Here is a 17,829-nt window from a genome sequence, read left to right as displayed (position 1 = left end):
CAGCCTAAATCAATTAGTACTATTCTGGTATTAATTATAGTTTCAAATAAAAATAAATATATACACACACACATTGTAGCATGGGAAAATTCTGGAGTAGTTTCAGCTGTAGAAGTTAATGGCTGGCGATCCCCATATACGTGCAAGCAAGGGAATTGGTGAATGTACGTACACCCTGGAATTAATGGTCTCAATATACTCAATTGTACGTATATATAGTTAATTTAAAATATTATAAAATAACTCTTTTACTGAATTGGATTTTTAATGTGAATATTTGGACACGAGTTACAATTTTAATACTTTGGAGAAATAATTTCTGTATTAATGGTGAAATATATATACAAGGATATATGTCAAATCACTCAAATGACATCAGATATTGATGAGTAAAGACAATATCGTGATCGGCTAGAATTATCGAAACCGAAAAGGGGGAAAATAAAGAGGGAAATGGATAAAATGAATTGAGATGCCAAAGCCAAACACCAAAGACAAAAGGTTCAATATCAACATTTAAATGGTTCTCCATAATTCTTCCATCAAAATTCAAATGGCAAAAGCTTAATGAAGAATAAGTTTGATGGTGAAAGCTTACGAAATTCCACACACAAATCTTACCATGCAATTAATTAACATTTTTCTAAAAATTAAAATACATATTTATTTAATTTATATATTAATAAATTGACACAAATTGGAGATGAATATCGATCATCTCTTCTTCACCCTTAGATCAGACACGGGAGCTGCTCCTGAATGATCCAAGGGCCTTAATTGCTCCTGCCCTTAATATGAACTGGTGGTAGAATGCTGCAATGGCTGCACCGATGAAGGGTCCCACCCAAAAGATCCACTGAAACAAAAATTAGAAATAAATTAATTTAAAAAAAAAACATTTCTGGGTTTTTTTCAAAATGGTTTTTGGAGTGTCCATATATTAATTAATTAATTACATGATTATCCCAAGCCTTGTCTTGGTTGAAGATTACTGCAGCTCCAAGACTCCTTGCGGGGTTGATGCCGGTTCCGGTGACGGGAATGGTGGCTAGGTGGACCATGAACACCGCGAATCCTATCGGAAGAGGCGCCAACACCTAGTTTCGTAATTCATGAGTCGATGATCAATATATGGCACGAAAAAAATATAAAGTTTGCAGTATCATATACTAGAGGTGCATGGCCCCTCTTTTTTTTTTTCCCCTATAATAAAAGTGGGACAAAATGAACAAAATGTCATATTACATTATTACTTATTGGACATTGGGTTTGGAATTGATGCCTTGGCCATAATGATATGGCTCTAAAGCCACTTTTTGAGGTTTGGTGCATGGCTCGATGCTTTAATCACCACAAGTTTCTTGTCAAATTTCCTGATTTTGACACACATATCATCACACAATTTTTATCAATACACCTCTTTCCTATTATGTTTTAGTTGAGATTGAAATCCCATTATTCTTAAATCATATATATTACTAGCTAGTAACAATAAGTAAATTTAAAATTCACACTTATGGAATTCATCCAAACAAGTCGAGTAAATTTGGGTCATCATGAGAATGAAATATATGGCTTCAAATTGCTCGATTCAAAATCACTCAAACATTTCGGGACTTTTGCTAGTTGTTCTAAGACGACTAATGTTATTTGCAATCCACTTGCTACCATTCAAGCGAAAATTAAGAATAATTATATATATTCACAAATTTGTACTTGGTGGTGGCATCAAGTCAAACCATTAATTGAACACACAACGTAACATTAAATCCATGTTTGAAACAGAAGGCTTTCATTTATTTAAAATCTATATATGTGACTTTTAAAGTACTAGACTAGATATTAATCTTTCAAAAAAAGGGCACACTAGCTTGCAATATTCTAGTAGAGGTGATGATTCGATACCATTTGTGGGCCAAAACTTGAATATTTTCAAAAATCACATGGGACTTCTCAAGGTGATCCAAAAACAATAACAATTTCACAAAGGTTAGAAATATTAAAAAAGAAAGAAAAATTATGTATGTATGAAAGTAGAGCTAGCTTCTTACAGGGACATGAGAATCTCTAGCACTTCTCTTGGGGTCGGTGGCGGAGAAGACGGTGTAAACAAGGACAAAGGTGCCGATGATCTCGGCGGCCAAGCCCACCCCGGTGCTGATGCCCTCCTGCAGCTCGTTGGCGCCGCCGCCGTATCTTTTGTAGAAAGATTTCTGGAATCCCTTCACCAGCCCAACTCCGCAGATGGCACCCAAACATTGAGCCACCATGTACATCACCGCCCTCACCAGAGACACTTTCCGAGCCAGGAATAGCCCGAACGTCACCGCAGGATTAATATGACCCCCTGTGATCACATATCATAAGATTCAAGTAGCTAAAATTCAAAATCATGTCACAAAAAATTCGACGTCCCGTGTGATAATTAAGTTGGTCTGTTTTTAGTTTAGTGGGCTACGACGTTCCAATATCAGGTGCCACAGAGGTACTCTGCAGAGCAGAACTAAAAGGAACAAATTACCTAGTACTTATGGCACTAACACCAAATTCGAACTATATGTACGTGACTACTGAAACCCAAAACAGACCAACTTCTCGGTTAAAATGAAAATGAAACTAGGAAAACAGCTCAAATTCATACAAAATTTATGTATAAATAACTCTTAAGATAGTGTTTGTAACGTCTAAATATAGTGATTTTTTTTTTTTTAAAGTAACGTTGGTTGCTACTAACCAGAAATCCCAGCAGTGCAGTAAACAAGCACGAAAATCATCCCCCCGAAAGCCCACGCGATCCCGAGAATCCCCACGCCGTCGCACTGATCGCCCTCCGATTGATGCTTGTATCCGATCACTGTCAGCACAGTGACGTACAGGAAGAGTAGAGTGGCTATGAACTCGGCTATCAAGGCCCGGTAGAAAGACCATTTCGCCAGCTCCGCCGCGTCGAACAGCGGCGCCGGCGGCGGGTCCTGGTAGTCCTTCGCCGCGAAGGACCCTTGCTCCGCCGCGTCCTTAGTCATCGGGTTCGTACGTAAAGAAGAACGTGTGTGTTTTTTTGTTAGGTGGAGAGTGAGTAGGATAGTAGAAGAGAAAGAAGGAGATGGGGTATTTATTGTGGGAAATTTGGTGGGAGTGGTAATATTTTATTATTATCAAAATATTATATTATAAATTTAAATTTTATGGAATAAATTATTGAGTTTACGCGATTTTATATGTAAATGCTAAAAAATATAATAAATGTATTTATTCATTCAAATATTTCATGTGTAAATAATTCGCATTGATACGATATGATAAGACGTACAATCTTTTCAGTAAATTATAACATAAAATTTAAAAATATGTAATAAAATAACTAATTTAAAGAAGCATTTAATACTTATGTAATATCTAATAGAGTTTTTAAAAATCATTTCTCGGATTTTCAAAATTTTATTAAGAAAAAGCTAATAAATGCTTATTAAAAGTTTTTTCAAAAACTACCTTAATAGGTGAAATAAGTAAGAATGAAAAATAAAAAATAAAAAAAGAAGATGATAGATGTATATATAACCTATTGACACTTTTACATGAAGTTACATATGACGATATTTCTGGACAACATTTTTTTATATTTGATTTTTGGTTTTAAAAAGTATGAATATTTAATTTTATAAATTTTTTAAAAAAATTGAGGGAATAATTTTGTTAAATTTTAAGTATATATATAATTAGGCCTTATTTTTTTTTTCTATTATTATATAATTTGAAAAGGAAATCGGGCCGCCCATGGCTCTCGCTTTCACCGACCGGATAGGGAGAGTGGTCCATCAACATCCGCCCAACTATTTTGTTTTCTATAAAATAATAATTATTTGGATGCATACACATTCATATTGTAAAAAAAAAATGTAAAAATTAAAATAAATTTTTTAATTTTTAACTTTAATAGTGCCTCTGAATTCATGATTTAAAAATAACAACTTTGGTATCATACATTTGTGTAGATAATTTAATAGAATTTTAAATGACATTACTCATTATTTGATGTATATACATCGAATAACTGTAGTCACAAGACGGATGAAGTAATTAACTTTTTATCAAAATTTATATTTAATTATATTGGTAGATAAAATTCTAAATTATTTTAATATACATGACAAATAAAAAAAATATACATCTTAATCACTCTCCAAACAAAGTCAATTACCACAGCATCACAAAATAACTGCATCATCTTTCTATATGTCTAAAAGAACGTAACACACCACAAATTTTAAAATTAATAATTAAAAAAAAGGTCATCTCATTAAATATTTATTTTAATTAATTATCAAAAAGTCTTATAATAACAATATTTAAAGCTCTTAATGTTAATATTATAAAAAATTAAATTTATTATATGATGACACGTGGCGTGCATTTGAACTAACTCAGACTCTGTTTATTATTGCACGCGGAGTAATCTAAGGTCTGAGATGCTTTGGCGGTTCGAGGAGTTATATTTTTCTTTCATTAGGAAGAATGTAGAAGAATAACACTATGAATTTCATGTGCATTGCCTAATAGATTGTGGGCCCTAATCCAGATCAGATGAATGAAAATGATTTCACATAATGGTCCAAAAGAATAGTCTTATTCCAATTCTGACAACCCAATACACGATATGTATCTATATTATCCCCAACATTTAAATATGTTAATTATTATTCTATATATATAAAAAAAAATTATCATATGTGAAGTCGCAGTTGCTAATACAATATTTTGCAAACTATGTAAACTAAACAAATCTCATTAGACATGTTTTGTGCAATATGCTAGTCTAACAAGGTGTTAATATGAAAAATCAAACTATTGAGCTCTAACAAAACGCTCACATATTCCAGTAACTCGAACAACATTATATACAAATAATTACATTTGAAAAACTATTTTAATAATCATGAAACTTTTTCTTCGATCTACGCAAAAAAAATCATGTTCTCAAAACGTTTTGCGTGAGAGATAAGATTCATAAAAATAAGACAAATAGATTGTTTGAACATTTAGGGTATTAGGATGGGAAAAATAAGTAAATGGGTGTTTGGTTCAAAAAGTACACATGTGCAGATATCCAAGGGCCCTGCATTATTTGGCATGGTAGGGGGGAAAACCACGGACATTCAATCCACGTAAAATAGCTTGTATTGTCAATAATTTTTGAACAGTACATGAGATTGTGGAGCATAATTACTCTTTTACCCATAGCCCTAACAAATTATTGTTCTCTCTCTTTCCCCACTGACTTTCATCGCATAACACAAAAAAAGTAGATCCAGATCCAGTCGTCACGAACGTGAAGAAAGCTATGTAGATGCATCTACAGATCTGCGAGGTAGCTTCTTCACGGCCAATATTTGAATTAACGTCTTTTGCTGTACCATTTTTACGACTATATTTCCAGAGTTTTACGATTTCCCATTTACTCATATGCGTATTCTTGATCTTGTCGGGTTCTTACACCGTTAACCGGAACCTTTTTCAGCACAAACCGTTCCCATGGTGAGCGTAGTTACACCAGCATCGGAGTTTTGAAAAATATTGATTTCGGAGAACGACTCTTCGTGCAGTGCTCAGGTATTGCAATGTAATTGTAGCTGGAAAATATGTGTGCCCCTGTTTGCAATATTTTTGTGTGTCGGTGAGTATATAGAGCTCCAGCGACTATACTTTTACTTTAAGTTGGACAATTTCTTTGATAAACCAGCTCATGATTTTTGAATGGTAATTTATATATGTTTCATTTTCTTAATGCTATATGAATCTTTGAACTTATGTGCCTTCGTACAGACATCCATATTGTTTTGAATACATGAAATGAGTAGTGGTCTTTTTGTTACACAATCAATTCCAATTTTTTTGTTGTACGAAAGTGCATTTTTTTTTGTTTCAGTACAGTCGCAAGATGGACAGCAAATGTCGAAACATACTCATCTTGTTATTGGTACACCAAATGTTGTCTCGAATGTATTTGATGATATGTCTTTTAATACGACACCGTAGAAGAATGTTGGTGCGGCGACGCACTGGTCGCCGCAGATCGGCGAATTCGTACTCGATGACGGATAGAATAAATGCCCAAATGATCCATTTGCATAGGATCATTGACGCTGGAGATGTCCAATGTGTTATTAATCTGAGAATGAATCATAATGCATTTGCACGTTTGTGTTATCTACTGACTAATGTTGGAGGCGTAGTAGATTCTAGATATGTACGAGTGGAGGAAAAGGTAGCTATGTTTTTGTCTATCTTGGCACATCATAAAAAAAATAGAGTCACTGGACATGATTATAATCGTAGCGGACAGACAGTTAGTGCACATTTTCATGAAGTATTGCAGGGTGTGCTGAAGTTACACCCACTACTTCTTGTGAAGTTTTCCCCAATTGACGAAAATTGTTCAAATGAGACCTGGAAATGGTTTAAGGTACTTATATTACTTTGTAAACATGTCATAAGGTAGGCATTACTGTTGGTCAGCCCATTTACAAGTGTAACACCATACTCGGATTTTTGCTATCAACTACTGTAGGGTTGTTTAGGTGCACTAGACGGGACACATATTGCCGTACATGTACCCTGCCAACAGAGAGCAAAATATAGAACAAGAAAAGGTACTATTGCGGTGAACGTATTGGGTGTATGTGACATAAACATGAACTTCATATATGTCTTGACTGGTTGGGAGGGATCCGCAGCAGATGCAAGGGTTCTAAGAGATGCACTCACTGGAGATGATAGTTTCAAAGTTCCAAGAGGTTAGAGTTAATTACTGTATGTGTTCATTATGTTTATCGTCTAATATTTGGCCATATATTACTGACGTGCATATATTCATGTTTATTATAAATAATGCAGGTTGTTATTACCTATGCGATAATGGATATGCAAATACAGAAGGTTTTTTGACTCCTTTTCGAAGAGTTAGATATCATAGGGACGCATGGGGCAACCGTGCTGCTGGACCACAAAACTACAAGGAGCTTTATAATTGGAGACACTCACAAGCTCTTAATGTGATTGAAAGAGCATTTGGTTTATTGAAGAAGAGATGGGCGATTCTTCGAAGCCCTTCGTTTTATCCAGTTAAAGTGCAGAACCGAATAATTCTTGCATGTACTCTTCTACACAATTTCATCCGATCACAAATGACTGAGGATCCAATGGAAGAATTTGAAGAAGTAGTTGGTAGCCCGGTACAAGAAACACAACATGATTTCATTAGCAGTTTTCAGACATCAAACTCATGGGATTCATGGAGAGAGGAGTTTGCCTCGTCAATGTGGAATACGAACAATTATTGAATTACTTATTCTAGTACTTATGTAGATTGTGCTTAAAGACCTTAGTACTTGGCTATTTTCAGAAAGTATTCCACGTACTTGTTTGGATTGAAATCAATATTTATGATGTTCGGTTGTTTGTATGTTGTTTTAATTATGTGTTTATTTTTGATATATGCGCTAGTGTACTATGTTTGTTTATTTTAATAAATTGTCAGATGTAATGTTGTGCTTATTAATTTAATTTTGTGCCAGATCAATCATCTGTTAGAAATGTACAGCAACGCAACTTCTGGAAGTGTCAATGGAAGTGCGAAGAAACCTGAAAAAACGAGAAGAAGTTGGAGTGAACGTGAAGAAGAGGTTCTGATCCATGCTTTGAAAGACGTAATCAGTAAGGGTTGGAAAAGCGATAATGGATTCAGATCTGGTTATTTAAGTTTACTAGAGACTACACTGCAGACTGAAATTCGTGGCTGTAACTTACGTGCCATTCCTCATATCAATTCTAAAATACATGTGTGGAAAAAAACGTATAGCACTTTGGTGACTATTTTAACAAGGAGTGGGGTTGGATGGAATGATGCTGAGCATACCATAGATGCTACAGATGAGACGTGGGAAGACATCATTAAGGTATATAATTTAGCTTGTTATTGGCCCCGATTATTAAACCATATTATAATGTTTCCTCTGTATTATATTGTCGTAGGGAGATCAAAGTTTACGAACTATGAGACACAAACAGTGGATACATTTTCATGATTGGTGCGAAATATTTGGTAATGACCGTGCTGCTGGAGACGAACGCATGAATTGTGACAATGCACTGTTCGATGTTTTTAAACTTTCAGATGAACCTCTTACCAATGAGTCCACCCCAATTGACACTCCGACAGCCCCTGTGTTAGAAGTGTCAGGCGACTCAATTTCAGATACTCCGACTCCGTCGTCCAAACCAACTTCCACAACCACTTCGAAGAGGAACAAAAGGATGAAAGTGAATGACGTCGACGAGTCCATAGTCAAGGCAATCAACAACTTTGCGCATATCACAGACAAAACAATGTCAGCTTTGATTAAGGAAATGGCAGCCGAGGAGAAGATTTCGGCTGCACAAGATATGGTTTTAGAAGGTGTTCAAGGTCTAACTGAGTTGAATGAAGAAGAGCAAGTACGTGCAGCTCAGTTGTTGTTTAAAAGCCATGACGAATTGGCACTGTTCAAGCGTCTCGGTGAGAAAGGCAGGATATGCTTAGTGAAAAGGTTGTTAAAAGGTGACGAATAGACTTGTATTTCTATGCAACTCTGGTATTTATGTTTTTGGAGGCTACTCACTGTCTCATTACCTCACTATAGTTTTTTGGGTGAGTTAAAATGGATAAGTCATGGTATGACTTCATTTTGGTTTTGCAATGTATGTTTAATGATGGAATGAAATGTAATTATGTGGTTAAAAAATTATGCCACGGTTTAAGCAATTTAGCCTCCCAACCTTGTCTGTCTTAAAATTGCTTATGTGTTGGGAATTGTCTTTGGTGAATATTGCAGTTTGCCTTAAACCTTTCCCTATGCCATCTCCAAGTGATAATAATTATTACGATGAATTACTTACTACAAGATGTATCCGAGAATGACATAAGTTGTGCTATTATTTTGAGTATAAATTTTTTTAAAAAAAGAATAACTGGGAATTGTGGCACTGATTTTTTCTGCAAATGCATTATTCTTTTTGTTAAAAAATAATACATGTGCATTCGTGTAACATCTCAAACATGGTGTGTGCATGTGCTCTGAACCGCATGTGCAGTAGATTTATTAAAAATTTGTTTCAGTATAGTGCACAATGATGTGCGGAGTACGCAATGAGTGTAAATGCTCCACTATTTAATACTCATTCTCTAATACTCAGTTTTGAACAAGGTTTCTCGTTATTGTCAACGAATATAAAATGTAGAGAACACAACAAAGTATAGCAAATGCATTGAGACTCTATTTCACAACAACCTTCAAACTTAACACAAAAAGGCCTAGCGAACGCATTGCGATTCTATTTCAAAACTTGAAACAAAACACAAGGCCTAGCAAACAGAACACAACAAGGTCTAGCATATTCAAACCTTACATTATCCTCTTGCCCACTAACAATATTCAAAAAGTCTGCCAATTACTAAGAATGACAGCGACTCAAAAAGAGTGGAGCAAGAGTCTAAAGTCAAATACAGTCATCATATACTAGCCACTATTATCATCGGTGAGATCAATCACCTCAACTGGTTTCTTGCCTTCACCCACCAAATTTTTCAAACGATATTCATTTATTGGGCTAGTTTGAAACACCGGTTCTGTGGCGATAATGTTCTCTTTCCCATCATGTAGTGTCGGAAGCAATGGATGGTAAGACTTCATCTTCTTCCCAATATTACATACATTGCCTGCTGGTCCGAAGACATTCACGTTCTCGCGTTTCACTTGATAATCATTTTCGTTGGTGGAGGTTGATTTTTCATCATCGGAGCTCAGATTAACCACAGGAATGATGTATGTGCTGTTGACAGAATCTTCTGAACAGCCCTTCCTGCTCACAGACATGATCAAGCGCAAGTTAGGAAAAGGACAGAGAATATATGCGTTTATATTTTTACTATGAAGAATATCGATCAGATGCGTTAAATAAATGCTATAAATAAACGGTGAGTGAATCCATCCAACCACTTGTAGTAAATACAAGTCAATCACCCAAGATATCCTACTGAATAAAGATATGTAAGTCACATCAATTAAAATGTGTGAAAGTAATTGAGGGGGAGTTGAAATCAGAATGTAGTAGATAACCAACATTAAATGCTTGCCTTAAATTACTTGATAAAAAAAAACTCCAAAATTCTGATAAGTATTAGAATGAACTACCGAATGTCTGCATATGTAATAAATGAACTTCCATTGATCAGAAAGGTGCGCATAGACTGATCGGCAACGTTTGTAAAAGCTAACCTGCAAATAAAATCGAACTTGAAGAAATGAGGATAATGTAACCAGGTAGTCGTAATTAAAAAAATTGAAAGTAGAAGTACACACCACAATCAAACGATGTCACTATCATAGCCGTTCTTCAAACAGTGTTTAATTTGAAGGCATCAAGTGTTCCTCAATCTGTAAAATAACATCCTCCCATCCCAAAGAGTAATGAAGAATCACAACATTGAATCAACTATGAAGCACACTGAATAATTTATAATTTGGTGTTAACAGAGTAAGACCAAAGTCAGTTAGCTCTGTAAAGTACAACAACGCACTTCCATTACAACATCTACTCACATTCAAATTAAACACAATAGCTAGATACATATCTCATACAACCTTAGTCTGTTCTTCATACTTCAAAAGAAACACACACATAAAAGCCATTAGTAACGAAACCACTGATAATGTTTACGACTCAGACATCTCCATTTGCTTCAATAACATGGAGATCTTCTCGGCATTCTTCTCCACTGTATTTGCAAGCTTGCGAGTTTCAGAAGCTAAGTCTGACACAGCTTCTAGTAAAGGTCCAAAGTACTTTAAACCCTTACTCTCATTGTTTATGTTGCAGCTTGGCCTTGGAGTGGAAGTCGTATGTGTCGAACTTGTTGGACCAGCAGAGTCTTTCCTCAAATAGTCTGCAAAGGCTTCCTCAGCTTCTATCCTGGTAATGTACCCTTTGTAACAAGCCCCGGGATATCGACAAACTTCGGTGTTTGCGTCGTACCATGTATTGTATATCCCAGGATTCCTTCCAACGAAAACCACGTAATACTTTCGCTGCATTTTTTAGAATATACATCACACAACAATGTGAAGAAAACAACCTATTAAAATTAAATTCCTAGAAAAATAGAAGATAATCACAAGTATAAATACCATCTAAATCTATCCATTGAATAAATAACAAGCACGTTTGTGTAAAAGGCATTGTATAAAGGGACTTTAATCAAACATATATCATGCCTAAAATTATTTACGTAAAATAATTGGAGACACAAATCATTCAAATTGTAAATTACAATTACGCATACATTTGGTTTATGACCTCAATACATCTTTTTTAGATGACCAGATGTGGATTTAGTTACAATTTAATAAGTACCCAAAAACCACTGTATATTGAATTACATTTGAAACGAGTTAGAAAAATTACCATTGGTCGGGAGTGGCAATTGAGAGGCACCCTAAGCTTTCCTCTGGTATCACCCATAAATTCGTCGAGCAATATTGTGCATGGGTCGTCGAAGCCACGATCAAAAAACGCCTGAAAAAACATATTCCAGAAACAAAATTGCGAAATCAATGGTCTGCTCGCACAAAGAACCTATGTTCGTATATATATACGTAAGTTTCAGATGTACTCACCGTTTTGGTTGGCTTCACTGAGTTGGAAAATGGATCTGGAGAAGAGATGAAGAAGAGATGAATGGGAAACCGTGCGTATGAAATGAAGAAGAGATAAATCACGGTAATTGATTGTAAATTTGGTGATAGTCAAGGGCATATTTGTCTTTCTATGTATATGAGTAATTGTAATCCCAAGTTTAATAAAATGCACCAAACAATGTTATTATTAGATGGTAGTATTATATATCCTCTCATATTTTTTATTTATCCATTCTCTTTAATAATCTCATCACGTGTACCAAGCGGGCCCTTATCTCACTGTCTAAAATACTGATAGAAAATAGTACTATAGAGAAATGAGAAAAAATTTATAACTGAGAGCAATAATTTAGCATCACAGGTTAAAGATGAGAGGAATTTAATCAAAAATTGATGCATTGAGTTATTTGGATAATTTTTTTTTTAATATTTCGACTTTGCAATACACTTGGCATTAAACTAATGGATGGACGATTGAAATGTGCAACTTGTGGAGGAGAATGCGCCTGTATATGCCGAATTTGGGTCACGTTTTGTCTACAATGTCACATTGCTATCTTGAAATTAAGATGTCCATATTTTCTTGTCTTACTAATAGTCTATTTCTATGGTCCTCCATAAGAAGGGGATCTCTAAACATCTGACTAATTTTTATATACTCTTATGTACAGTAAAAAATTTAATTTAATTTAATACTTATTATTATATTTGTCTGCTATAAGTCATCCTATAATAAAAATATAAAATATAGGTGACATCGATATATATAATATGTGTTATGTAAATGTTGATCATATTTCTAGTTTGTTTGATACCAAGATCTTAAATTTGAGACGAGACGTATTCAGATTCAAAGCTCAATTGTGAAAACTCGAGTCCTAACTCTGATGATGATCGATGATGATGTGAACATTTAAAGCGTAAATAGTTACTAACAAATATCAACTAATTATTTAAATTGAAATTTGAAATGTCTAATTGTAGTCATTCTAATTGTCCTGCATTGGTTTGAAAAAAAAAAGTTTAAATCGGTTTGTGATGACTTACGATGAACTCCTATAATAATTCTGGATAGTCATTTTTGGTAAAACGATAATACATAAGTATATGGAATATTTAATTTGTTACTAGAACGCTTGGACTTGCATGGTCTTGGCTAGCGTGACGCCAAATATATGTTTACAGTTATTCTATATTTCCACATTTCTTACATTTTTTGATGATTTCCCTAGAAACTTGTACAAGTATCTAGAAGTGTTTGGGGAGCTCCAAAAATAAATGTTTGGAATAGCACGTGTTAAACGCATGCATGTTTACTATGCTTCAAGCAACTGAAGCAAGGCATATACATAAACACATAATATATATTTTAATTTGGATTAAAATTTCTTTAATTGAATAAAATGTTATTCAAGTCACGTGAAATACAATTTTTTTTTACCTATAATAATAATAATAATACAAAGCAAACGGAAGTCCAAGGAAATTAAAAAATATTACTTTTTTCCACCAAAATTATAAATAAAATTATATATATTTTTCACTTGAGGATTGACTTACAAAAATCGATACATATTGTCCCAAAAAATTAGGGATCTAGATCGAGTTGAGCTCTTGATTCAACACGATCGCTTAAAAAATGAGTCCGAGCTCAAGTTTTGTAGTATCACACCTCCTGTATGTAGTTAAAAAGTAAATGTATAAATTGATTTAGGTATTGTTTATAATTTTTAAAATTATTTTAAAAAAATATTAATTATCACTTATTTTTAAAGGTTACAAACATATAAATTAATAAATGAGATACGATAGACTCGTGTAATTAACAATATGAGTTAGTCACGATTCCCGTAAAGTGAAGATGGTTATGGCTTAACAAAATTGTAGTTAATAATTAATTAACATTTTTGGAATATATTATATATGATCACGACGTAAACGAAAATAAAGATTATTACCTTTTCATATATATATATGTGTGCCGACACACTCCACTAAAAGAAAAAAATAATTATCAAGGAGCAGGCATATATGACATTTGATCGTTGTGGAATATTTCAGATTTGGAAAAAGAGTGATTTGGAGTGGAAATTATTGTATATTCGTTTTTGGTCAATGAATAAAAATGAAATGAGGAATTTTAATAGCCAATCCTTTTCTTATTCAAATGGATATTTCCAATTATTAGAATTTTAATAGCCAATCCTTTTCTTATTCAAATGGATATTTCCAATTATTAAAGCTCACCTTTCATCATTGTGAAATTGTGTATAAAGCTCACCTTTCATCATTGTGAAATTGCAATTAATTAGCTCATGTAATTTGATTCTTTTTCATTTTCAAGCATATGAATTTTCAATTTTCAAGTTGACGTGGGTTGACATATTTATTCTTATTTGTAGTCATTTTTCACCATACTACTCACGTGGCTCGAAAAATGATGATATAATGCTGAAAATAGCAATTCACATAAATGATCGATTTACACATTTGTCTCGGTCACTAATATATGTATATATGTGTATGTATGTAAAAGATGATATAATGCTGAAAGTTTCAATTCACATAATTTATCGATTTACGCATTTGTCTCGATCAGTACATGTATATATGTGTATGTACGTAGAATAGTTTAGTATAAATGATAGAAAGTGGGAGACAATATTTTTTCCAATGAAGAATGATGAAGGGGATAAAATGAAGCTGTGGGGTTGATTGGAAATGATTAAACAAACAAGGCGTGACCATAAATCTCAACTTTTTCTTACACACACAACTTGTCCCATAACCTAGTTTTGTACAACGGATCGATAACTTTGATCGGTACTTGTGACCAACAATAATTTATCCATATTTAACAATATTGGTTTCTTTTTATATTATAATATTATAATTTTTTCAATACATAACTATTTATAAAAAGGTCTCTTGAAATTTTCTCCAATGGAAAATGTTTGGAAGTGTTCTCTTTATGAGTTGGTCATGTCATGGCATATTTCGAAGTTTATATATATGTATAATTTTTTTTGAAACATATATATGTATAATTAATGATAGTAGAAAAGAGGTTCACATTAAATATTGATGGAAAACAAGTTGTTGCTTGGCTTTCCAGCGAAGAAATGTCCACTCGAGAGCCCCAGGCAAAATACTTCGCGGTTTTTCACTTTTCCAGTGTTTGCTCTTTTAGAGCATATATGCATGCATGTTATCCCGGAGTGGATACGCGTGTTCAAATAAAAATTTATAAGTTCCGATATTTTATTAAAAATTATAGAGCTGATAGTGTTATCACTTAAACGTCACATTTCAATCACTTTATCAATCAACTAAAATTAATAATCACTATTCTTCGATTTAATCTCCGCATGAGACAATAGGTTTCTGACTCATATGAGATGTATACTCTTCCAAATCAAATCTTTTTTTTAAGATGATCAAATACTCAAAACTAATGGCTTTTATATAACGGTAATTAGTTTCATATTTGCAACTTTCTCGAAAGTACTCGTGGACTCGTGATGGCGATAACAATCTAAGAAATCAAATTTAGTTATGGCTTTTAAACATATATTATTTCAGTCACAATTTTCCAAAATTTTCCTTTATAGTGGTTGGTTAAAGTTTTTATCAACTTTATGAGTTTCAATAGTTCGGTAAAAAAAATTTCAAAGTTTTTTTTCTAAGCTTGTTTTTTTCTAAAATTTCCCGAAACAAAATCATATAGCCCGATTGTTATTTCCTACATCGATTTTGTCATCAGACAGAGTTTATTATATCAAGAAAAATCCTATGAAACAATTTGATTTTTTTAATGGGACACATAAATGTTATGATTTATAAATTTTGAAGAAATATATTATTAGTACAGCACCCTCTGGTCAAAGATAGATTTGGACTTTGCCACGCGTGATGGACTCATCCTCCACCTTTGTCGTTTTATATTATCTAATTGATTGGCCTGATTGGAAATTATTAACTAATTCAAAAGTTTGTATTCACAATTGTGCGAGGGGATAAAATGTGTTAAGTACCGTTGGGACTTGGGAGCAATAATTTCTTTTGTTGTCAGTGCAATCGGGACGTGATAATTTGTTTTATTTTACTGTTAAAAGATGGAGTTGTGCTATTAATATCAACTATATATTGTTTTTGATAAAATGACAAACATTCAATTTTTACAAGTATCATAAATAATTTCATATTTTGGTATCTAGAAACCGGAGTCCAAATGTTATCTACTCGCATATATACATTGATAAATCATACTGGAGAAAAAATTACCGGTCTACATCAACTTCAACAAACCATCCAAAGTCAATTTTAAGAGATTTATGGGGCCTATTTCTGATACTATATATGTTAAATTTGGTTATCCCAAATGAAAAAAAACGAGGCAATTTATAACTTTATTCGTCAATAGTTTAGCTAGAAAGTTAAACGAATTGCTCCAAGAAATAATACATATCATGGCACGACAAATTCGATAGGTCATAGGGAATGCCAAATGTGCATGTCCTTTAGAGTGATATTTCTGCAGGAAACTTTAAAACTAGTATATGATTTTCTATGTAAAAATGAAAATGATATTACAATAACAGGGAAACTATGACATGTGGAAAAGATATGGAAATCAAAATCATATATTAAATTCATTTTAATGAATTATGTGTTCATTTTAATCAAAATAAAGTTGAAAAATGATAGGATATATCGTAAATTTTGATCGTTTTCTAGGGGGGAAGGAAAGAAAGAAAGTAAAGCAATATTAATAAGAAGTAAGGTGAAGGAAAAAAGCCCAATAAAAATGGGCCTATTCGGGGATGCCATAATCTTATTTTTCCGGGCCTTGCGAAAAGGAAACGATTTTAATATTTTTATATTCCTTAAGCAATAATCTAAAAGGATAAAATATCTAATTCATTGCCACTGAAATACTTGTCCAGGGAGGGGAGTGAGGCGAGCTATCAAGTGGGGTGGGGAGTTGGGGGTGGGGGGAAAGAAAGAAAGAAAGAAAGAAAAGCAATATTAATAAGAAGTAAGGTGAAGGAAAAAAGACCAATAAAAATGGGCCTATTCGGGGATGCCATAATCTTATTTTTTCGGGCCTTGCGAAAAGGAAATGAATTTAATATTTTTATACTCCTTAAGCAATAATCTCAAAGGATAAAATATCTAATCCATTGCCACTGAAATACTTGTCCAGGGAGGGGAGTGAGGCGAGCTATCATGTGAGATGGGATGAGGCAATAATCTAAGGATAAAATATCTAATCCATTGCCACTGAAATACTTGTCCAGGGAGGGGAGTGAGGCGAGTTATCATGTGAGAATGGATGAGTCGATGTTACTCATGGGGCCGTGGCAGGTTGTGATTGGTTCAAATTAGTGGCCTTCACGTGGAGCTCACTAATTTTGATCAATCATAGAAGGACATGTTGTTCATGGAGTAGTATCCAATGGGCCGCATGAACAAAACTGTGAGAAGGAGAGTTAGTTATGATATTGAACTATTTTTTGTTATCATCAAAATTTTGGTGAGATTGTGTACGGTCAATTTTATTAGATGGATATCCGAACCGACACCACTCATAAAAAATATTATCGTATCTTATTTGATGTGGTTACTAAATTTGCTAGGAAGGAGAGTGAGTTATCTCTTGCACATAGGACAAGAGTTGTGGTTGCAATAATTGATCCAACTTGTCAGATATCTAGAACGCAAAGGAAGAAACATGGGAAACCATGCAAATTTTAGGCAATGAATTTAAAAAATTATTGCTACTGTAAATGAAAATGGGTTAGGGAAGACACTGATAACAGAGATTTTTTTGATGCATTCGGATGTTGAAATAAGGGCAAATTATTTTAAAATCTCCAAACCCAAACATTTCTTTCTCTTAACTCCCTACGCTCAAATTTTTTTGTTTCAACTCCCTAGTGGTCCCCAAATTTGTCTTAACAAAGTGTTTAGCATTTAATCCTTTGTACGTGGCATTGTTTTACCTATCGAACCAGTTCAGGCCAAGCAGAACTATCGGTTACGCAAGGTTTCCAGCCGATATACTCTGGATTAGGGTCCAACATGCTTCCGTAAGATG

At 33.7% G+C, this 17,829-nt stretch overlaps 2 protein-coding genes across 2 annotated transcripts; one reads left to right on the top strand and one right to left on the bottom strand.

Annotated features, from left to right (window-relative positions):
• Positions 1–442: 442 nt before the first annotated feature.
• On the bottom strand, positions 443–3,088 carry LOC140859931 (probable aquaporin PIP2-5). Its single transcript, XM_073262557.1, has 4 exons — positions 2,735–3,088; positions 2,052–2,347; positions 957–1,097; positions 443–856 (listed from the first exon to the last, which is right to left on the bottom strand). Exons 1-4 carry the CDS (start codon positions 3,021–3,023, stop codon positions 737–739), a joined length of 846 nt encoding a protein of 281 aa, XP_073118658.1. The 5' UTR covers positions 3,024–3,088; the 3' UTR covers positions 443–736.
• A 2,949-nt stretch (positions 3,089–6,037) lies between these two features.
• LOC140860930 (uncharacterized) lies at positions 6,038–8,604 on the top strand. The gene is made up of 6 exons (XM_073263928.1): positions 6,038–6,262; positions 6,374–6,460; positions 6,566–6,791; positions 6,892–7,229; positions 7,572–7,952; positions 8,029–8,604. Exons 1-6 carry the CDS (start codon positions 6,038–6,040, stop codon positions 8,602–8,604), a joined length of 1,833 nt encoding a protein of 610 aa, XP_073120029.1.
• Positions 8,605–17,829: the final 9,225 nt, after the last annotated feature.

The sequence above is a fragment of the Henckelia pumila genome, chromosome 4 (assembly GCF_033568475.1).
Source record: "Henckelia pumila isolate YLH828 chromosome 4, ASM3356847v2, whole genome shotgun sequence".
Lineage (NCBI taxonomy): Eukaryota > Viridiplantae > Streptophyta > Magnoliopsida > Lamiales > Gesneriaceae > Henckelia > Henckelia pumila.
Note: the sequence above shows the minus strand (reverse complement) of the source record. Positions and strands in the feature narration are given on the sequence as shown.